At 42.8% G+C, this 23968-nt stretch overlaps 1 protein-coding gene across 1 annotated transcript in view; it reads left to right on the forward strand.

Moving 5' to 3' along the window:
• Positions 1-23968, forward strand: part of LOC126556574 (protein winged eye) — a 91172-nt gene that overhangs the window by 19955 nt on the left and 47249 nt on the right. The window contains exons 2-3 of the mRNA XM_050211893.1: positions 476-527; positions 8454-8773. Coding sequence (XP_050067850.1) covers positions 8470-8773 — 304 coding nt within the window. The 5' untranslated portion in view covers positions 476-527; positions 8454-8469. The remainder of the gene's footprint in view (positions 1-475; positions 528-8453; positions 8774-23968) is intronic.

Genomic DNA, 23968 nt, shown 5'->3' on the forward strand with positions numbered 1-23968 from the left:
CTGAAATCATTTTGTACCGTCAATGAATGGACAGTTTTACAGTATGCTGGTAGATGACACAATACTTTTGGAACGGACGTGTAGTCCGTGGCTCGGTAAGGAAACAAAAAGGCATCAGAAATAAGGGATATAATTTGGGGACAAATTCGCTTTTGACGATGACAAGTGGATACAAATTGCAGGGTTCGACGGCGTGTAAATAGTTGATAAGCAGGACGGAGCCGGAGGCGTATAAGGAATTCAAATTAAACATATCTTCTTCCTGTGTAAATACGTTTTTTTTTGCTGAATGTGTGTATTCTCTAGTGACTGTACACTTTCTTTCGTTTTTCACGTACTTCAATGTCCACCTGTATATTGTCCTTTTTTCAGTTCCAAATGTTTTCTTCACCTTCGTTCTTCTTTTACCTTTTTTTGTGTTTTAGTTTTGTTTTTAACATCCCACAATGTTTTTCTTTCCACATGTTTTTCACAGATATTTCACGCGTTCGCGGATAAATCCTTGTGTTCTAGCTATGTAAATGCTGGTAAGCATTTTATTTACGTTTCGCTCTATTTTTTTTATTCTTCCTTTCTTTCTGGAACTCTACTGAACGGACTGTTGTAGCTTGTGGTTTGATTTGCCGTGGTGTTTGTGGTTGGAATATGTTTTGTGAACTAATTCTCTTCCTATTCTATCGTATATTAATAATTAGCTACTTCATGATTAAGTTTAGAACAATCTAATGAAATATTCAAGCATAATCTTTTTCCAGCATTTAATGTTTTTACGGTTTTAGCTATTATCAAATTATTGCTTCGCACGACACTGTATCATCTGTAATTAATGAAAAAATTCGTTTATTTGTTCAATATTTGATTTATTTGTTTGACTTTGTGAAACGAGTACACTGGAAATTTTATTTGCTTCAAAAATCGATAAAACAAACATCCAACGAATATGTAAATCGATTTTTTATATTTTTCAAATTCACCTGACAGTATTTTTTTAGTCTGCGTTGAAAATAGGCAGACACACATTCGCGTTTACTAGAACAATTGAAGCCATCAGTTCAGCTGCAACAATTGACATGGCGTCACGCGGCAAATGTGCAACGAGCACTACAAATCATACCATTCAGCCATTTAGACAAACAAATGCATAAATAAAATGGTCAATCTCTCAGCAGCAGTCACACACCGCTATTGCAAGCAGCAGCGAAATGGTTGTTGATTTTGGGCCGGAAAGCTTTAAACACGGCATAGGTGCACCGAAATGCACTTTTATGTTTTTTTTTTTTTGTGTATTATTTGCTTCACTCCTAATACATGCAAGTTTTCATTTCATGTTGCTGTGTCACAAACATACAAAAAAAAGTAGCTTTCCATTCGGCCATATGTTTGCTCGGCTGAAGATTGCGCACACCAGGCACAAACCGTCAGGCACGCGTTTTATGCTGCCCGGTTGCATTTATGTGGATTTGCCAATTCGCCATGCAATGGGGAGCAGCAACCTGGCTGCTGGCTGGCTTTTTGCCAGGCGTAAATAAATAATTCATATTTCAATTCCATACCGGTATGGACGGTGGCCTCCGTGCACTTCTGATGATGAAAATGGGAACAAACATGAAAGACAGTGACAACCGATGGGAGTGAAAAACAAATTTGAAAACACACCTCAAGGGGACGGGATGTGAAAGGCTGCCCGAAAACAGGGTATAGTCTATTTTTATATGCTTCATTCTGTGCCTTTAAGCCTTCCGCCCCATTTGGACTGAGCGGATAGAAGCGATAAAATGTATGCTGAACTAAGCGCGAAGAATCACAGTACGCAAAAAATAGGAAAGATGAGTTAGAACGGCTTGAAGTGAATTTTACAAATTTTAGAACTTCCTCTTCTCTTAAAGCATTTTTTTAACAATATATCAAATCGGTTCTTTTCGATGTAGCTTGTCTTCCTATTTTCAAATATTTTTATAAAGTTTCTCGTTGGACATGTTGTTTGGAGAAAATTAATTCATTCTATGATCAACATAACCTCGGCTTTGTGAAGCAAAAACTTCAAAAACGACAGAGCAAAGCAATCGCAAATAACCAAGAAAAAGCTAGCGAACGAAGCACAAGCTAGCCAGTATTGCACATTTCGACACACAACATGCTAAATGACGGACGACAGCGCGTGTAAATTTTCGGTAGTATCTGTTTTGCCGGCCACCACCACTACTACCCAACCATATTTGCACCCAAGTTATCTTCAAGTGGCAGCAAGCTTCCCGCGGGACTGATTACTTGCTGGGGAGGTACTTGTACAGCAAAGAACGCAAACGACTACAGGAAGCGTCAAGATAGCCCCCGTCATCATCAGCATGCCATTATGTCTGGAACATTACGTGCTACCCCTGGCGGGCGATAAAGGGCGAAGCATTAGCGAAAGAATGGCACACTCCCCGACAAGTAGATGAGACGAGAGACCGGTTGTTCGGTGAAAATAAGGACATTTGCCTCGAGACTGTGCCCGTGTTCTCTCTGGTGGCGATGGTAGCGAAACATGGGACATCATGTGACTAGGATGCCGTGTACTGTTTGTAGGGCGGAAGTAGTTTACTGCACAGTACGGAGGAAGAAGGTTCTGCTCCGGACATGACGCACCGTCGTATGTGACAAGCGTTGTGTCGGACATGTTCGCCTTGTGCCATGTTCTGTTGTTGCGTTTGAATTTTCTGCTGACGCACAATCACCTCCACAGCATTGATCTTTCATTGAAGGCTTCGATTATTGGTAAGGAACAGTGCCAAAAGAAGTCACCCTCTGCAGCCTAGTGAAGATAGGACATTTTCTGTATAGGGAGTACTTCAACCAAACGAAGTTATTGCTTTCTGATGCGCCAGGAAATGAGAATGCTAGGTTTTGATGAGGTTATTTCTACTGCTCTTCATGCAGTGCTTCTTGGTGTTACATGAAAAAGGCTGGACTTTAACGTGTGTTCTTAGTTGTTTGTGTTTATACTATATAGGTGAGTGTATGCCAATGATGTGGAGAGCTAGAATTTAGTATAATGGATGCGAATTACACAACTTAGACGCAAAGAGCAAAATGAAGAACAAATACGTTTAGAAATTGTAGATGTAATGTCCGTTTTTCGTAACTCCAAAACGTCACAGAATGTCGTCACAGAATGCAGTTCTACTTTCCTTCAGCATATTATTACAAGTATGCCTCAATTATGCCGATCTACCGATGTTTTAATTCGTTGATTTCATTATAATTGACTGTTTTGTAACATTCTCGCTACTTTAGATTTCCCTTTTCCGCAGAATCAAAGGCTGCTAATAACACACATTGACATTGGTAACAAATAGTGTAATGCTATGATGCTAATTTATGCTCCAACCCACACACAACCACCTTCTCCTTGCCCTTCCCCATCCCTTCTTCAAATGCACAACTTTACTGCGCTGGATGGAGCAAGCAAAACTAATGAATAAATATAATGGGAAGTACTTCAAGCGCATTAGAGCTGTTTTGCACATTGCGTGATTATTGGAAAACATTCACTATTTGCGTTTCAACTGCGAATGAATGAAGCGCAACTATGTTGAACCATAAGCCGATGATGATGATGATGATGATGATGAGGATAGCGTTTGTTGTTCTTGTTGTGGCTAATAAGATACCATTGAATGCAATTAGCAGAAGGGCCGTAAAATGTTGCATGCGATTACGATTGTGTATTACAATGCGTTGTGTATCTATTGGCTATTGAAGCGATAAACACAGTGTTTCCATTGGTTTAGTTGTTATACTTTTCCACGCTTGATTTCATTGGAATTGTTCAAAATGTCAAGGTTCAATTGAGTTATTGGTACCAACGAGCAAGTCAAAATTCTGCCATATCGAAATCAATACACCCTGCCCAGCTATCCACAGTTAGCCGGATCGGTAGTGCACCTTGACAAACTTTTCTCAAAGTTCTTTTTTGTTTGTTGCTGCTAAAGCTCTCAGTTCAAAGGTTTGCGGTTGAAAGTTGAAGCAAAACTGTTTGAAGTTCCGACCATTTTTGCTGTTTCCAGCTAACCCGCTGCTCCAGTGCTTTTGGCGTCGGAAGATACCATTTCTGCCCATACCGTGGAGGTGGGATTTTGGAATTTGCATTTCACCCGCTGCGGTCACGGTCCCGGGTTGTGCTGCCAACCTATAAAAGCAACAACAATAAACAGTGAAAAAGGGCACTCGCTCCGGCATGGCGAGCATGCCCAGTTTTTAAAGGCTACCAAGCCAGGGAGCTTTTTTCTTTCTTCCTCCATTTGGCGTTCCATCACCTCTACCTCACTGAAACACCCTTTGGTAGTGGTGGCAGTACTTGGTACGAAAATTGTGCACCCACTGGAAAAGAAAGCAAACATAAATTTCAGTGCTAACCATTATGCAAAAAAAGATAACGGCCCCCAGGGAAGGGAAAGCGAATTTAATGGTCCTCTGTCCCTCCGACTCTCCGAAAGGGTGAATCGTTGTTCTAGGGAGTGGAACAAACAGGGCAATGTGGTTTAGTCACGATTTTCTGCAGTGAATGGCAGGCCGTAGGTAGTGAGAAGATGGTTGAAAGTTCTGGCCTGGGACACTACCAAAGTAGTGTCCCGCACACCGAAGCATATTGGTTTGAAACCGCAAATTTTTGCCATCAGTCTTGAGATTAGTCTGTGGCTTGTGCAATAGCGTGCACAGCTAAGTTGCTTTTGGGCACTGTGTGTTTAATTTACTAATTAAATTAGCTCACATCGTATCGTGCTGTGTTACTCGTAGATAAATTTATGTTAATCATAAATTTATTTTTAAACTAGTTCCACATACTTTATATTACAATCAGCCCAACAACATGGTGCTTTGCTATCGATTCAGATCTTTACATGGAACAATTAACTGTCACGCATCTTTGTGTAGGAAGATTATCAAAAATCCAACCCCAAAGTTTTTCATTGAAGCAAGCGGCATACGAGATGCACCTAAGTTAATACTTTTAATCCTCAACCGTGTCCATGTGTCCTATAGGGGCGAAACAATAAAAAATGCATCCATTGTTTTTAACCTTTTGTGGACAGGATCTCCATCTCCGAACCTAGTACAACAGCCAGCTCGGTTTTGCTTGCTAAAAGGCGAAACCGAAACACCGCGATTGCATCGCACCGTATGGCATCCCGAGGCAATGTTTTGCTTTATTTTCTGTCCGTGTTTTTGTTGTTGTAAGTGCTTGACAGTGCTTTTCCTTGCTGCAGCAGCGCCAGATGATGAAGATGATGATGATTGCAGATAATTCGCAAACATCGCAACAGACGACCGTACGCCCGCACACCCACGACGTTGATGAGCTTATCTACCGTCCTACTTGACCGGCCGCCGCCTCGAATGCAATGGAATTGGGGGAAAGCATGTTGTACGCGGTGGGGGCCGCAAACATTTTCATCCCCGGCAACACCCAGTCGAACGAAAATAAAAGGGTAAAAAACCTGGATTGTTTTCTTCCCCGAGCTCCAATTAAACCTGTCTTGTTCTGCTGCAGTGCAAAATAAAAGGTGTGACGATGGTGGTGGGGCAAACGGTGGGGCTTTTCCCTGTCAGCATAATGCGTGAGTGGGTGGAACTTTTCTTTGAATTTTCATTATAATCCCTAACCTCAACCAGAAAGCCCAGTGTTGCCGCCCATGTCTATACGAGGTGTGCTGTATGTCGCTCGGGAAGGAGTTACCAGAACAGATGGTTGGAAAAACCTTGGCGAAGCACGATTTTGCACGACGTTTCACTAACGAACCTCATCCTCCACCTCCAGCAATCGGGCCACCCTTAGGGCATCAAGCTGCAGGCTATTCTTGGCAGGAAATTGCTTGCAACAGTTTGTTTGACTTTCTACCGGGTTTCTTTGTGGTTAGTGGTGGTGATTAAAAACACGAACCGTAGTCGGCTCAAGAAAGAAACTTGGCCCGTCGTCAGAAAGCCCCGCTTTCTGTAGCTCTGCTGGATGTGTCGTGGACAGGGTTCGATTATTAAAACAAATAATTGATTGATTGTGGGAATTAGTGCACACGTGTTTATGCTTCCTGCAGGTAGAATCTTGAGTTCTCTAGGTAATAATATCAACAGCTCAGCAGAGTTTAGTGTTGATTTGCAGCTATATCGCTGGGGAAGTCATTTACCTTGCCTGGAAAGCAAATGTGTGTCTGGTGCTGAATTATAACTTACTGTTCTGACAGACATGTTGGCGGCGCTGTGTGTAACCTCACTCTTTCGACAGCTGAATCCGGCTGGAACGTTAATGATCGAATTATGTCATTTCCACTGGCTTTGGTAGTAGTAGTAGGTAGCGGCAACAGCAGTCTCCTGGCCAGAGCGTAATTGTCGTTGCATCCAGCTGTTTTTGCAATCAATTTTCTTCCCCCAGGAATGGGTTTCAATCACAGATTTCGGTTTCGCTCGAAGAAAGAGTTCAATGAAAGTACCGAGCAGTTCGCTGCTGACAGTTCCAGTCACCGTGAGAAGCCGGATAACGAGCGTCAGAAATGGTGGTTAACCAACAAAACCCAACGGTTCAGCATGAGCATTCGGACAGGCGACGGACTAAGAAGGTTCCAGATAATGATGGTGGCTTTGTTGTGCGTTTTTTTTTTATTTGTTTGCCTCATTCATTGTTCAGTGTTTTTTCTGTGTTTTTGAATTGTTTCTAGAAGTGCTATCTTTGTGGTTAGCAGAACCATTTTTTATTCTTTGTTCCCCTTTTGTCAATCATTTTCAACGATTTTTTTGTATATTTACTTATGTCGATTGATTATGGATGTGTACCGTTTCACTTATATTTTTGAAGACTTTACACGGAAGTCAGCGTCAGATGAAGCATCACCATGGGGGGGTTGTGCACCGTATCAAGAAATATAGTTCAAGCTAAAGTATTCCGAGTTGTTGGCAAAACCTTTCCAATACAGACGTCACCGACAGGCACTGAGGCAGACTTTTCTTTCTCCCTTTATTGAGCATGATGAATAAATCCTGCACTGAGACGGATTCAATATTGAACGCACAGCCCATCGGTTAACTAAATAATCAAAGTAATGAATTTTGGAGATTTTTTTTCTCCTGTTCGTCAAAACGTATGCTGCCTGTCCTTAGATATATTACACTTCATTTAGTAAATGATGTTTTTTCTTCCCCACCTTCACAACTCCTTTTTTAATGCAATATGAAAGTGTGTCCGCTTTCACGCACTATTCGCTTGATATATTTGTCAGCTCCTTCAGTACGCTTCCCACATTACTTTGAGTGGTGTTTAGCTTAAGTAAAATAGCTTTCGGTAGCTTGCAATCACCCTACTACGGTGGTCATCCAAACTGTCCCCAGGAATATCGTCTTTGTTCCGCCAGGCACTGTTCGTCGTTTCCCTGTCTTTCCTCTTTTTCTATTACCGTCCGTCGGTTCCGCTCGTTAAGCGATCCATTACTTTAATTAAATGTTAAAACTACCCCCCAGGACAGTGTCCAGTGGGGTCTGCTTGGAGTATCAGAATGTTTTTCTCTTTCGCTTAAAGGTGAGTTTGTTGCGAAGGCAAACAGAGCGTCATGTTCCCTTTGTTTCGATGGCAAGAAAATGGGGGGGAAAAAACGATTCGACTGAAGGTGCTCTTGCTCTACTACTAGAACATGCCGAAAATGTCCTAGTCGGACGAGAAAGTGTTTGAATACATTTTCTTAAATGATCGTTATCATATGCAATATTCATCATACTAAAACATAATGAACCTCCTTCTACTTTGCCTGTGTACCCATGTACCCGGGAAACTTTTTAACCCTTCCTGCTGTAAATGCCGTCCAACCCAGAATTAAACAGGCAATAGTATGCTTGTGTTTCTTAGGCCTCATACCCGGGAAACTCGCGCTCTCGGGGTGGGCAAATGGAAAAATTTGTGATAAACTCACGTTCACGCGTGCAAGAAAAACTTTATGCCTCCCAACACCTTTTTTCCTGAGATGCTGAGCTGTGTTTGTTGCTTGCGAAGACATAAATTTCTTTGTCAAGAAAAGAATCCCATCGGCGGCAGGTTCCTATCTTAAGGCACAGCCGTGCCAGCTTAAGTATAACTTCAAATATTTGCACCCAGCGTTAGAAACGGTCGACAAAATGTTGGCTAAAAAGTGCACTCACGCTCCTGGGACACTACGTCTGCGTCTCGGCTGTTGGATGAGAATATTTTGGGAGGGTTATATATATTATCCAACATCGCTGTAACGATATAACTTTCAAGATGTATTACTGTCGTACTCAAACACGTACTTTAAACGATTGCGGGATGGAGTTTAGTGGTGTAAATGTCTAGTAACTAACAAATGGATTGTAGCTAATGTACCCATAAAAGATATTTTGTATTTTAATGACAGTTTTTTCTTTACCCGACATCCAGTTTTGATGAAGTATTTCTCTTTCGATATCGATTTCAGTGTGCCTTGCAGAGGCATGTTGGGCTCTACTGCTAATGGTCGTTTAATGGGCCCTGGTGTTGGTTCATCAACGTCGTCGTCTTCGTCGTCCTCGTCGTCGTCGTCGTCGTCCGCACTGCAACAGCAGTCGCACACGTCCCAACAGCAACACCAGCTTGCCCACCACCCATACTCGGGTCTGTCATCGCACCACCATTATCCGCTGCAGCCGCAACATCCTGCACTTGCTGCTGCCCATCATCATCGGAGCATATGGCCATCGTTAGGTGCAGCCACCGGCAGATCCGCATTCGAACTACAAACCGCAACCAATGGCGAAGGTACGTACATTCTTAATGCAAATTTAACCACCGCTCTTTACCGAGCGCAATAAGATTTTATTGTTCGTGAGTTGAATTTAAAAAAAAAATTAAAAATATAATTGAAGCTTTTGTTGCATCCTTTTTTACAATTCCTTGAGCTTCAACAATGACTATTAATTTTATTTCAGAAAAAAAGGATTTTGAGGTAGTATATCAAAAGTCGATCCAACGTTGGGGTAGAAATTAACTGCCCACATAGTTCAACTGACCTCTGTAATCTCTCAAGGAGATGAGACTTCAAGCTTGAGATGTCTTTAGAAGCTATGTGAGTGCTTCACAATGACTACAAATATTAAACCATTGCTCTTTTCCTAGATGTGTTTTGACTCGCGATACAATCCGACCACCCCAGTCACGATGCATTCGAAGTGCGGCGGATGTACCGGTGTGGGTACAAAAATTTGAATAATTGTACCGCTTATGGCCACACCAGGTGCTAACTTTCACGCCATTCCGCTAGATTTCGACCTTCGCCCGTATCTAAATGGCGGTTATTTTCTTCTTTTTTTATTCGTTTCGTTTCTTCCGATGGGCGAGTGGTGCGAGTTAGATCGAGCGAGGTGAAGGTTTGGCTGCAGGCCACACACCGGCTTTAACCTGTCCAGTTTTTTTTTCCAATGTTCGATGCTCTCGATCCTTTTTGCATCAGCGGCATCATTTCCGTCGAGAATTGCATTCCGTTCATACACGAACCATAACGAATGGACGCTTATTTTCCCTTCCATTTTGCTGTTTTGTGATAGGTTTTTTACTTGTTTTGTTTTGGGCAGTGTGTCGATCGATTGCCTAGGACTTGTTGTAATAGTTCGTTTTTATATTTTTCCCCACCCCAAGTTGGTGTGTAGGGCAAAGTATGTTTTCACCCTCCGCCCCAAGGGTTAAGGCAAATTCGACGCGCGATGATGCAGCAGGACATTTACGGTCCGCTGCATGTTCATTGATGGAAGAAACGAGCGCAGGAAACACTTTGTGCGAGGGTGTAGACAGATTGGAACATTTATCATGGTCTGTTTGATGGGCTGTATGTGAGAAATGGTTCCCCTGCCGCCGCCTGATGGATACTCACAGTCGAATGTACTTTCGATCTTTTTTTTCCAACGGCTGGGACGTTTGGAGTCAGATCGGGTTGGTCTAGTTGCAGCATTTTGCATGTTTATTAATAGTTGCATTAGAAAAGCCTAATTTTTTGGCATAAATGTATTTGTTAAACTGATTTGCATTTACATTATTTACTGAAAGGTGTATATTTCATTTACCTTTCCAATATTTTTATCTGTATTGATGCTGTTCTATTCAAGGTTGTTCTTCAAACTTATTGACCTATTCAGATTCTGATCTTTGTATTATTCAGCAGTTTTTCCCCTTCTTTCGAGGCATTAGAAATGTAACCCAAGGATCATTTGTGTTTTGTGCCGTTGCTAGCTGTAACCTCTGCCCCAAAAGGGAAGTAGCTTCCCAATGGTATGACAGTTTGTAAATTAAAAGTAATAAAACGTGCGTCAAAAGAACGATTGATGGATGGAACTATCATCGGTCATCCTTTTTCTCCCGTAAATCGTTGCATCGGAGACGATTTTTTTTCCTCCCTAGTTCCGTCATGTGAAGGTGCGTGAGATGCGTCCCGGCGATTGAACGAAATTTGTCCAAAGCGAACCATTGCGGGAAGGTATTGGACGAAACGGGCAAGGCTTACGATTAAAGTGATTAGAATGACTGTGATGTTTTCCTGCTCGTTTTGCATGCCACTTCCATTAATCTGCCTGTCGAGTGTGAATCCCGTAGGGTAGTGCGGCGATTCCGACAGATGACTGCGCTTTCTTGGAAGATCCGTCGAAGAGACTGTGGGAAGTCCTTCCGGCGTTACTTTGGCAGCATACATCACCAAACTCGACCGAATCTCTTTCAAGAGGGGCTTTTTTTTCACTCGCTCTCTCCTCTACTTTAGTCACACTTCCGTGCACACGGTACTACAACGATAGATATTCGTATATTCAATCGGCGTAAATGTTGGCGGCAACGTTCGTGCGAGTTCATAAATCAAACACTCTCTTGGGTTAGAGTTAGAGCGACAATATGTACTGTATGTTTCTGGGACGAGGGATCCACTCTCGTGGTGGGGCTGTGTTGTCAGCTTTCTTTTAACGAATGCTAACAGTATGATGAAGAGAAATTCTGTTTTAGCATCGGCAGGCTTTGCGAAAATGAATATTGATGATCTAGACCCAGAAAAGCACTCAACCAAGTCCGGGAGACACACCAGCCCTTGCTAGCTAGTCTGTTGTCACCGATCGTTGTATTTACGGTGCGAGTGCTGGAAGCATTCCACAGCATTTTTTTTGCAGTCATACCGAGCTGCAAGAATACTGCCTCGTTCCCAAACCTCAGCGTACCAGACAACGTCCCTCAAGAGTCATCGATTACTGTAAAGATAAAATTGAATGATCTGTAGCACTTTCGAGACGTTGATTGTGTATGTCCATTTGCTCGGTGCTTTCTTTTTCTTTGTTTTAAATTTCGGAAAGAGCTTAAAAAACCGCACATTTTAATAAAGAAAAAGCAAATTATCCCTCGGGTGAATTGATCAAACCGTTTCACACTGTGCAGCGGATTTGCGTACAAAACCACCGTCCACTTTGTACGAATTTTAATGCATTTCCCATTTTTACGATGTATTGATCGTTGGCGAGTTTTTTGGTCCTGTTTTGCCGGATGATTCAACCTATGTATGCTTTTTTTTGTCTTTGTGGGAGGGAAAATAAGTGTGTGAGATGGAGAAAAATGACGCATTGGGTAAGCAAACGGTGTGTTGTCTAGAAAAAGAGTCCTATTTTCAGGTCTTGCTCCGAAGAGCCACACCACGGTACGCATTCAATGATGATGATCACGATGATGATGATGAAGATTTAACCACAAACTCGATGGAAAACCACAGCCCTTTGCGACGCTTGCGTACGGTTATACGGTCTTTGAGCAAACGGCTGTTTTCCAGCCTCTGGTTCATGTTGCTTGTGGTATGGTTCGACACAGTGGGAATCGAGTTGTAGAACCGAACGGCGGTCGACCGAATCCAATCGAATCGGTGTCCTGTGTTGTCCGATGGTATTTTTTCCATTCTACCCCACTACACCTGAATCATCCAGATGCGTGGTTGTATTTTTTTTTTTTTTTGCATACACTTCTTCGCTTCGGGCCTTAGCAGCAATAATAGAATCATGTCCAAGCAACCAGGTGTGCGCAGAGCTTCAGCAGTACAAAAAACCTCGGTTGGCCTCGAAATCGGTATGAAAGTCGAAGTTTTGTGAGTAAATCATTTTTGTTCATTGATTTTAATACGATTCCGGTGGTTATCTGAGTACGGGGTGATCCTGATGTATCGCTTTTAGCTGTTTCGACCAGCTGCTACACTGGTAGAGTGTAGTGTGAAATGGTCATTTGCCAACCAGAAGGATGTAATTTTGTGGTTACGTTTTTGTGCTCTTGGTCGCGTGGGGTTCAAATCAAGTGAGTGTTGGCTGCAGCAACAAGGTTCGTTGTGCATGTTATTAAGTTTAGAAACACTTGCCGTTAGCTATCTAATGTTTTCTTTTGGGGCTCAATTCACTATTTCCGTCGTTGGGTATTAGCCTCCAATTTCTTAATGAACTCATCACCGGAAGTGTACCTTAATCCTGGACATACCTGGCCATCAAACGCGCTACAGAGCGTTTCCAATCGATAGCAAAAGCTGCCAAGATGTACGGGTCAGAGTGACGAAACGGGTATGAGAAAATCAACCGAAACATCCTGGTTCTGCTTCATGGTAGATTTACGATTAATCGTGTGTCCATGCACGTACCCCTGTGTCCGGGGTATCGTGACGAATAAGAGGGCCTAGATTGTTTCACGATTCGATGACTAGTGCGATTGGAATGCATTCTATTCCCCACCAAGGAAATCAGAAAATATAATCTTCAAACTGCTTTTATGTGTCTTTTTTTTATTTCAGTTTTCTATGTTTTTAAAATATAAATTTCTCATTGCAATATGTAACACATTTTAATTTTTTCCAACGAAATAAACATTTGCTCAGAAAGCAGCGATTGGGTTAGCCATTCTTTGACGTTCTCCACACTCAAGTGGATGAATTGGTTTCGCTTGTTTACCATAACTGACACCGCGACGAAAGCGACCACATGGTTCTCCCCATACGAACTTTAATGTATTCCTGCTTCCCAATAATCCAGCTGTAAATACAGCTAGCGCGGCTGGCCTTATGCTAGACAATATTTTATGTTAGAACGTACACTTAATCTGACTTGGGGAGCTCGGTGCTGAGGAGCAATAGCCATTACGAAGAAACACACAGCCCCCACAGCAGGCAACAGAGCAGTACATTAATTAAAATACGATTTCTGAGGATCAATTTTTCCGACGCTACCATTACGTGGTTAGAGAAGTATTTATACAGCCCTTTGGTACGCTTTTTCTCTAATATACACACATACACACTTGCGCAATATCAGTGCTCGGTGAAACAGAAATAAGCAGCGTCGAGAACATAGGGATGATGCTGATATGTTTCGGTTTTGAGTGGATTATCTGGAGATTTTTGTCTAACCTATTGTCCAAACCTGTCATACGCCGAGCGCTCGTTGCCGAACGGTGGTAGGATTACTGGCCTTTGGAATTGATTGGCTTTGAGGGAGGTCCAAGGCAACCCGCTCGGAAGCCATTCGATGACAGTTTTCATGATGATTTAACATTAATTTAGGATGTTGGGAATGAAGGGTATGGAAGGGAAGAAATCGTGTTAACGTTTTGATGAGATTTTCTCTCTGACTAGCGCAAAATCGTACTCCAAAGCTGTTCCTGTGCAGCACTAATCCCGTGAGTGTGTGTTCGGAAGGGGAGGATGGAATGGAATCGTTGACAGTCCCTATATTAGTTAAAATTGGGAACGAAAGCATTGCTAGAACGATTTTGAATTTTGAAATGACAAACTGATAACCACGGAAGAATTTTATGAAAAACCAGTTGAACAACTGCATCTTGAATGCCTCAAGATTTTTTTTCCGTGGAAATTCATTCAGATGTGATTTTAAGAACTATTGCAATTACCATTTCTCAAAACAGGTCAATGTATATTCGCAAGAAAGCAACAGTTTGTTGATGTTGATATGGAAATTTTATGGATTTACAGAACATTGAGCTTGCTCCAATTTATATCTGTTGAAAAATTGGATTACTGCAGCCTGCAAGCGATGCATTCGGATGCATCAGCCTATTTTCAGATGCATTTTGCAAAGCGATGAAATCTGCAAACAAATAACAATAACCATTTGAAGCAACAGAGGAATTTCCTGTCCCTTTTTTTTTTGGCTTGCGCTTCGTAGCAAACACAGAGAACTGCATTCTAGCTGCTGACGAGTCATCTCAGCTGTGGACCATCCCCCTGCATTTCGATTTATTGCCTAGCATCACGGCTCAACAGCGTAGTGCACCATCACCGCAAAATGCATCCCAAAATGCATCCCGCAGTCGCGAAGTAACGTTTTAGGTCCAACGTAACGGCCATGCTGGCAGAATAGGAACGATTATCGTAAACTAAATAATAAACACTTGTCCACTTGCATCGTTCGTGGGCCCTGTTTTAAGTGCAATCAAACACAAGACAGAAGCAGTGCTCTCCGTTGTGGCAGATTGGGTGTTGCAGTGTTGATCGGGTTTCAGCACGCCAGTCCCCGATAGCCATATGGTGTTTTTCGGTCAACTGCAGCTGCAGTTCGATGCGAATGGGAAATGCATTCGTTGCAGTACTCTGCCATGCAACGCACCGGACTCACTCTGTACCAGGGATGAACAGAATAATCGTTATTCTAATTTTATCGAGACAGTTTAAAACAATCAATCGATTGAATGCAAGAGAGCGAACCAGTGTTGATGGAAATTATTTTATTGATATTGCAAAAAAAATCCACGTATAGATCTCCTTCCTGCAATTAGGGTGCGTCGAAAGGGATTTAAAATAGCAATAAAATTTCAATTCGAAAATCTTTTACAGTAAAATGGGTGTAGAAATAATTCACGAGGATTTTATAGGCTCATTTCAATTTAACACTTGTATATGGAGAAGATTTTGCTTCAAGCTTATTTATTACACCTCGAACTACGTCGTTTTTACCACGTCTTCTGCATACATGATTCAATAATACAAAAAAAGTTTGTTTGTTCATTGCCTATTCCCGATAGGAATAAATTGCCCAAGTTCATGACAGCGAAAAATCGTACAGGGCTTTTACAAAGAAGCGAGCATACGTACTAAGAACATTTCTCATCTCAACACAGCCTCATTTTATTCTTTAAAGGGTGCTGCTGCAAATCTTGCTCTTATGTGCTGCAAATCAGTCTACGGGCTTTCCTTTACGAAAGGCAGCACTTTTTTCCGGTGAACAACGTATAGATTGCGTTTGAAAGTAAGCAAAAAGGACCTCTTCTGGCATCTATTTCCGTACAAAAGCTCCTCTCGAAACGAAGAACGTCATAGGGGATCCTACCCAAGAATGCCTCCTGAGACTAGACGCATAACCCAGCGAGAGGAAGAAAATTTAAATTTATTCACAAACTCGTCTGTAACGGTCGGGCGAAGAAAAGTTTTCCCTCCTTAGTGTGTGCGTAGGCTGGTGTTTGATGAAAGATTTTTCGGCGTCGATGAAAGTCACTTCAATGGAAATGATTTTCATGCAAAAGCGGTAGCACGCCGAAACGAGACGCCAACCAGTGACGCGTCCTTCCGCTGCACGGTCTGTTGTCTCGAAAGGGCAAGAAAGACCATAAAAATTACTGCCTGACTTTGTGCTCCGGAGGGTGTCGACTGATTGTACTGTTGTACGGTGAGATTTTAAATCAACTCACCCTTTGTGTAACTCGAATCCCCTAGCTCCTGGCCGAGAAGCGTCAATAGCGAGTAGAGATTGATTTATGTAAAGCATCCATTTCAGTTGGTGTTGGAGCACTTCCGATGCAACGCCATATTGGCTGGTGGTGGAACACTGGCTGGGCTGGCCAGCTATTGCTCCGATCGGAAGTAAGCAGAAACTTCTTTTTTGCTTTCGTCTTATAATGACTTTAATTTTTCGCGCCAATTTTTCGTGTCTCACCTGTCATGTTATGAGAGTTCGGTGCTGATCAACCGAAACCTTTCGTACGAAAATTTCGAGTCAAGATTTATTGGTGGCAAAGAATTTGGGGCTTGTCCCACAGCGCCGGCAAACCTGTGCGGGAGCTTGAATTTGCCTTCCGCTACTGTGCGATGCGATGACGCTCGGCGTTCTTGAAAGACGTAAAATGGCAAAAGTTCGGCACAAAGTTTAGCGTTCACGTCCTGTACACGGACTGACAGTTAGAAAATTGGAAAAACACCACCCTCCTACTTACAAAGCGAGCTAACTTTCCGGGTTTAGTTTACAGTCGGGAAGAAGTCACATTTGGCTGCTGTATTGTTCCAAAAATTGTTCAAAGTAGCTTCCGACACTCGGCCTGAACACGGCCGCTTGCCGTCGGAAGTACACCTCCAAAATTGTAAATTTTGTACAAAGCACTAACTTGGCTCGCTGGCGGATAGTTTCGGGTTATCGAAGTTCAAATGAAACAGCAGGGTTAATGCTAGTTTGGATCGTGTAACGTCTGTTCTTGAATGCACGCTGCAAGAGAAGGCTTGGAGCTACCTTAATCGAATGTAATGAATATTGATGACACTTCAATCATTTTGGAGCAACTTGGAATGTACTGCTGAATATTCTACCGAATAAAGAAAACAAATGTGCTCGTACAGAAGGTATATCCATCTATTCACGAGTCTTTCTAGCGTGGCGCCCCAGCTTAAGACCCTTATTTACAGTCTCGTAATTCTATTAAGCTTTCAAATAACTGCAGATTTATTCTGTACCATTAAAGGCCTTCATTCAAACGCGCTTAATGGGAGAGTTTCACATTTTCGAGAGTCATTTAAAACACTCATTTAGCGCATTCAGCGTGAGTGTAGAATAGAATTACAGACCACTATTCAAATGCGAGCATTTTTCCCCAAAATTGACCCGCAAAACAAATTTTCAGTATTTTAGATGTGGTGTTTTTCCTGGCATGGTTTTTATTTTTTTGGGTCCATTTCGCCCTCCTAATTCGTCCACGCGGAATTCATTGCACCGAGAGGGCGTTTGATGTTGACGGCCAAAAATTCGATTTCCATACGCCGCGTTTCCGTTTCCAGTCGAGGGAAATCCAAGCGAAGGGCTGGAAAAGCGGAAGAAGAAACGGGAGAATGGGCTGGAAATAAATTTCAAACGGTGCGCTAACGCGCCCAATTGCCCCTTTACCGGTGCTACTGCAGTTTAAGCGTGGTGCATTTCATTTGATTTAATGAGATGATTCCTGCCGGCCAGTGTGTGTGTGTGTGTGTTTGTATATGTTGGGGCGTGGGACTTGTTGGCGTGGCACCTCGTAGTCAATTGGCGATAACGATAACACACCACATCACGAACACGGTGGCCGCGTCTCGTTAGCCAAGCACGTGGACACCACTGCAGGGGCGACCGGATGCAAGGCGAGGTCCGAGATTCGTGTGCTAGACAAAGGGAAAACACGGAATTTGCATATATCGGTTTCAACTATTATCGTACCGCCGCTCCGTTATTCGGAAGGCATTGGCGTGGGTTCGCTTAGCTAAGCGTACTTCCGGCCGAAAGGCCTCAAAACGCTTCCCGTCCCCGGTAACACCTTTTACCTGTGTTGACGACAAAGAACGAGGGTGTGATGGGGAGTGCTGGGTGATTTAGAAGTGGTTCTAAAATAACAAACCAGAATCGAATTCGGTCACTTTATCGAACTCGTAATGAGAGCCGCTTAATAGTTGCTTCGCCACAGTGATGTGGCGTCAGTGGTTTTGATCAAGGTTTGAAAATACTTCAAATATTTGTTCGATTCTTAACCGCATTATACAATGGTGATTGTGCGACTATTATTGAACTGTTTCAATCGATTAAACTCGTTGGATGTTGAAGTTGAACAGTGGAGATACAAAATTCTAAACAATTAATGGTCTGCGTTTGTTGACATTTTTACTTCTTCCAATATTTCCTAATAACCATCAATTGAGCATAACTTAAGTTGGCAAGCAGCTTCGATGCGATTGAGTGATTCGAGAAATCTTCTAATCCTCACCTCTCATAACCAGCAGATGCCAGATGGAAGGCACGCAATCGCTCGATAATCGCCACCAACAGTGCCGTAGTCACGTATCAGCATAATGATGATTCTTCGTTATGGCGAAAGAAAAACAACAAATCTGGCAAAGCAAAAAAGAAACCAGCTACCAAGCTCCAATAATGTAGAGATTTGCTAAGCGCCCTCGTGCTCCACCCCTAGGAAAACACAATCTTCGTGAGCGTGCTTTTCTACTCGCTAGATTGTTGCTTTTTAACCGGACAAGAAAAAAAAATAAGAGTAGGAATTGACCACTTCCGTGACACCAGCAGGGATAATTTTTATTTATTTTCATCGATGGTGCAGTGGAAAAAAATATTGCCTTTTCCATCCCGGGGCCCGTTCGTGACAGCGGAATTGGGAAGACGCATTCCTACCGGTGTTCGATAAAAATGGTCAATAAACTCCATTTGTTATCGTGCTCTAGTTCAACGCGAAGCCCGGGAAGAACCGCCACTGATTTTTCCTTTTTTTTTAAGTCTCCCTGCAGCCGATGTTTTACTATTCCTCCTTCTGTGCTGTGGGTTGTTCGATGAAGTTTTATTTCGCTGTAGTTGGTATGGGCGGAAAAAAATCAATCGCACATTGACGGCCAATGGTAATGGCTAGTGCCTCCGGGGCGATTAGATGAGTGTGTGTGTGTGATCAGGGATGGGAACAAATTCGTCTATCATCGTACCATAATTCATCCGTTCTAACGACCAACTTTTTCTTCCGGCCCAAGTGCAGCGTTGAGACCAAGTTGGTGGTCGCAACGGCGGTACCATTAATACCAGCGAGGGAAGAAAATGGGGGAGTATTGTTGCTGTGTGCGGCCGGTGGAAAACAAACAGATGTGTTTGTGGATATTTTTTTCGCCTCGATTTCTTTTCAACGTGCACAGAAAATACCACACCCTCACTTGCGTGTGCAGAAACAAAAAGGAAAAGAAAACTCGGCACATTTGTGTGGTCCAAATGGGAAAATGCTTTTTAATCATAGTGTGAATTTCCTGGCCACTTCCGGCGGGTGGTGGAGTGTAAATAGAAAAAAAAAACTATCAGCCAGTCATCTTTGCATTCGGTGGTCATCTCACTAGTCTTTGCGAGCGTTTGGTTGCTTTTTCGTTCTATTTCTATAATACTGTTCAGCCCATTGCGAACCGATTCGATCTACAGAAGGTGAAGTGGAAGCCTAAGAAGCGATCCAACTCAAACGGACAGCAAAACAAACTGCGAGCGAAATAAGCGGGGCTCATTTTCAGCTCGATAAGACTTCTTTGCTTACTCGATTCTATTCACGGGGGCAAGAAACAGGTCCACCGCCCCGAACGAAAACTTCTAGTTCGGCAGCCCTTGAATAAACAATTTTCGATTTCAGGGAAAGTTTTTCCCTGTCGTTGGTTTCGTTTACTTTGGCGGGCGTGCAATTGAGTGCAAATTAAATCGCTTTTGCCAAATCCAAGTTGCTGCCGAGAGCACGAGAATTGCAAACCGGTTGGAAATTGAAAATCTTTACATTTAAATCAATTTCTTCGGAATGCTGGAGCTTCGAAAGTATTTACAAGTGCGCATCAAACTTACTGTGCGAATTTTCTTTATGATTTTCATTGCCGTAAACCCGCAATAGTGCTTTAACTTTTGATTGTTTTGTCTCTTAGCAACACTTGCTTATCGCAACCTGATTGCAACATTGCGGAAGTAATTCCATTGTTCAGAAATAAATGAGCTTTCATAAATGCATCTCCTTCATTAGATACAATGTTGCATGTTTCCTATTTATCATTGTACGTTGTGAAGCTAAAAGAACGTTCTGCATTTTACAGAGGCTTAAATTATAATTTAAAAATGGACGCGCAAGCTGGTTGGGGTAGAGGCGAAAAATAATAATAAATGATAACGCCACAATCAGTGTCGCCAGCTTATTGAGGTTTCGGTAATGAACTGCAAACAACCGAATGTATAATCGCACACTCAGGTCCCTATCCGAGTTCGCTGTACTGCAAGCTTGAAACGGTGAAAAAAGAAGAGACGAATAAAAAGCTCATGAAATATTAAATTATATTCCATCGAATACTCTACTTTAAGCTGGATGTTTGTGTTAAACTATGTATTAAAATTAATCTTTGCTAGAATTATATTCATGGACTGCTTTTTACAACCTTCTAGAAATTTATCTATAAAAACAAATTGTTAACAGCGTGTCCTGGGAAAATCTGAACGTCCGGTGACAAATTAATATTATGACAAAAAATGCTCATTTAAATCAGAAAATCTTCGTCCACGTTGGGAACAATCGGGCGTGAAAAGATAATGCAAAGCACAATAAAAGTAAATAATAATCCTCACCTTTTCCCACTTCCACCTACGCTGTCGGTTTTTTTACACCCACAGGCATACCTTGTGTCACACGAAAATCAACCAGCCAACAATTGGCCAATTGCGCAATTGCGAAGCAGAAAAATTTCGACCCTAAAGGAACCAAACTTACTCTGTTCATCGGTGTTGCAAAATGGAAAAAAAAATGTTGATCGTGACGGTTGATAGTGGAAGCGAGGAAGGGGGATGGGAAAAATCATTGTCCCATTCTTGCCGAAAAATTCTACCCAGACCCGAACCCACCTGCTGTACTTTCCCGAGCCAACCGAAACGTGTCCCCTGGACGTTGTATTGAAATGCGGTTAAGGATAATGATTTTTGTGTGCATTTTTTCCGCGGCATGAATGCAGATTGGAGATTCTGCTTCTGTATTTTGTGTGTGTTTTGTTTGAATTTTTGAGTTATGATAATTTTATTCCCGCTTCCACCCACTCGAACGGACCCGGAGAGCCGGGTGGCTCGTTTTATGGTGCCTCAATTTCAATTAATTACAAATATCCCTCTTTTGCCAGCAGGCAGCACATTGTCTGCCGGCCGACTGACTGGTGAATCGCAATGGTAGTGATTCGTGAAACCGAATAATCTCTTTTTGTCACCCACTCACCTCGGTTTCGACATGGTTAAGGACATGTTGTGTACTCATAGTTGCCAGCAGGTAGATTTATCAGACTATCTGTTTTTTTGTTGTTGTTGTTTACCGGTTCAACCGCATTTTTATTTTGGCCCAACCCCACTCTGCGATTCGTATTGCTGGGCAGCGTGGAATCATTTAAATTTCATTGCGTTTTAAATGCTTTATTATTTGCAACCACCCAGCAGCAGCGAGACTGGTAAAGCTGGTAGAAGTGAGATGCAGCCACCCAGCAGCAACAGTAATCATAAACATAAATCGCAACAATCTCGATACGCACCCTGGGAAACGCTGGGATGCTCCCCGAACAAGAGTTTGCCTGAAGTGTGATAATAATTTATTAACGAATGCCTCGTACAGAAATGATCGCTGGCAACGCTCGAGTCGGAGTGAAAAGCTACGCCTCGCACTGATTAACCACAGTTTAATGCCTTATTGTGCTGGTGCGTTTAATTACTATTCGCGTTAAGACAACAACAACAAAAATACATTACCTTTTTTGACACCTTGCTGGTTTGATCACGCTCAAGGCACGCCACAGCACAAAAACGTATATTAATGAAGCTTTTGCAGGCTAATCCTGCCTAGAAAAAACGAAACTCATGCAACTTAACTCAAAGTAGAGAATGTTTCCAAATTGGATAACCCCCAAAAAACATCCGTAGCAGAAGGGAGAGAGAGAGAGAGAGAGAGAGAGAGAGAGAGAGAGAGAGAGAGAGAGAGAGAGAGAGAGAGAGAGAGAGAGCGGGAGAGGGGCTTCATCATGCACTTCGATATTGATTAGAATCGATTGATGAATTGGTTAATTCAAAAGTCTTGTACATGTCTATGCCTCACTTTCTCGACTCGCAATCGCCCAAACAAAGGGCATCGCCATCCTGATGATCATCCTCATCATCATCTTCATCGATTGCATGCTATGAATAATGCATGATTTGGTGCGGGCCAAACGCACGCAAGCAAGAAATAAACTAATTTTCCATCTTTCTTTGGGCCCTTGATGATAAACGCGCGGCGATGCAGAGAATTTGGACGCTGGGCAAAACTCAACAAAACCCACAGATCACTGCTGCATGCAGTTCGCTTCTGCACCGAAAAGCTCTTTTCTGGTTGGAATGTTTCGTAAGAACGGCAAATGTCCACAGACTATCGAAGCGAGGACGCACAACTCCGGTAGCATACGCTCGCTCGCTCTCTCTCTCTTTCTATCTCTGCCCACAACACGGCAGCGACCGACCAACCAATGTTGAATAATCACCCAAACAATCGGGTTTCGTCATTCCAATGTTATAGGCTCCCCCGGTTGAGCATAATCCAGCATAATACATTATTCACGACCATGCCGACCATTGTTGACGGTATATCGGCGTAGAGAAGTACGTCCATCGTCGATGTGTCGCCGTCCGACGTCGAGGACGTACTTCACGATGTTTTCGGTGTATTGTGTGTCGCCTGCATTGTCCCGAAAGTACAACGACAAGACAACGGTCGAGACCCGGCTGCGGGGTCGGTGCGTACACTTAAGGGGGCACAGGGGCTAGGAACAAAACATAAAATTAACCTCTCCATGCCATGGGAACACGCTTGAGGGTGGAAACGCGAGAGCGAAAAGTGTTTCGTTAGAAATAGTGCATGTTACCACCAGCAGCAGTGTGTCCCATTTCGTAATGGATATAGCCTTTGGACGATGCGTAATGTATGGATGTCGCACTAGGAGGTAATCCTTGTTCTTCTTCAATCACGCCAACACTATGCCTTTCTTCTGCCAGTCACACTCGCCAAAGACTAGCCCACAAGAGAGAGAGAGAGAGAGAGAGAGAGAGAGAGAGAGAGAGAGAGAGAGAGAGAGAGAGGGAGCTGATGCATCGTCGTCGTGACTCAAAAGGACATTAATAATGCTCTTCGTGCTCTGCGGCCGCCCGATGCATTGCGTCCCTTAAAGTTTTGCAAGCGAGAAAAAGGATATTGGCAGTAAATGGGTGTAATAAGGCAAGGAGGAAAGCAAAGACTGGACTCTTGATTATTGATTCCTGGTGCAAGGATGATCCATAATAAAATGTGACTGGACTACCCGTCTCTGAACGGTTCGTCATGGCAAAAATAAACGCCTCGTCGTCAGTCGCGTCAATCCAGATGAATGAAATAAGCTTCTTTGCAAACAGAGTACACACACACACACACACACACACACACACACACACACACACACACACACACACACACACACACACACACGACACACTCCAATCCCCCAAACCAGCAAACAAGCGATGTTTCTGTCCTCCTTTGCTACACACAGCGCACTGTCATTATTCATCAGTAGCCAGCAGTAGGCGTCTTCCAATCAACAACTCATCATCAGTATCATCAGCCGATCATCAGTGCCATCATTAAGGATATTGTAGACATGCACAATGAGTACGAAGCGTTTGCTTTCCATTTTTCATCCCTAGGCTCCATCGGCCATGTTTTCGATGTCCTCATGATGATGCATATTAATATTTATCGCTGCACTTGTAAAAGTGTCATAATCAACAATTTATTTCGAAAATTTCCTTTACACTTACACTTTCGCCGTCCGGGCGAGCTACCCTTAGCGGAAGCTTCTAATAGAACTCTAGGAATCGTTTAAGGGAAACACGGTAGGAAAAATAGGATAACGATCAACGGACACCATCAACCTATGCAACAACCCCACCCCAGGGTTGTATGCCGAGTATGGTGAGCGAACCTTCCTGACGACCCAATGTCGATGTGGGCATTGTTTGCCGTATGAAAAATGATTTTCCATTCCCATTTGCTGGGAATATTACCGACCCGGAAACATTTCTTCCTCACCTCATCGATTCGGTACGCAGCGAAATACAGACGTTCGGCACGCAAACGATAGGCGCCACCGATAGGAAATAAATCCTTTTTCTCCATCTT

Source organism: Anopheles maculipalpis, chromosome 2RL (assembly GCF_943734695.1).
Source record: "Anopheles maculipalpis chromosome 2RL, idAnoMacuDA_375_x, whole genome shotgun sequence".
In the NCBI taxonomy this organism is placed as follows: domain Eukaryota; kingdom Metazoa; phylum Arthropoda; class Insecta; order Diptera; family Culicidae; genus Anopheles; species Anopheles maculipalpis.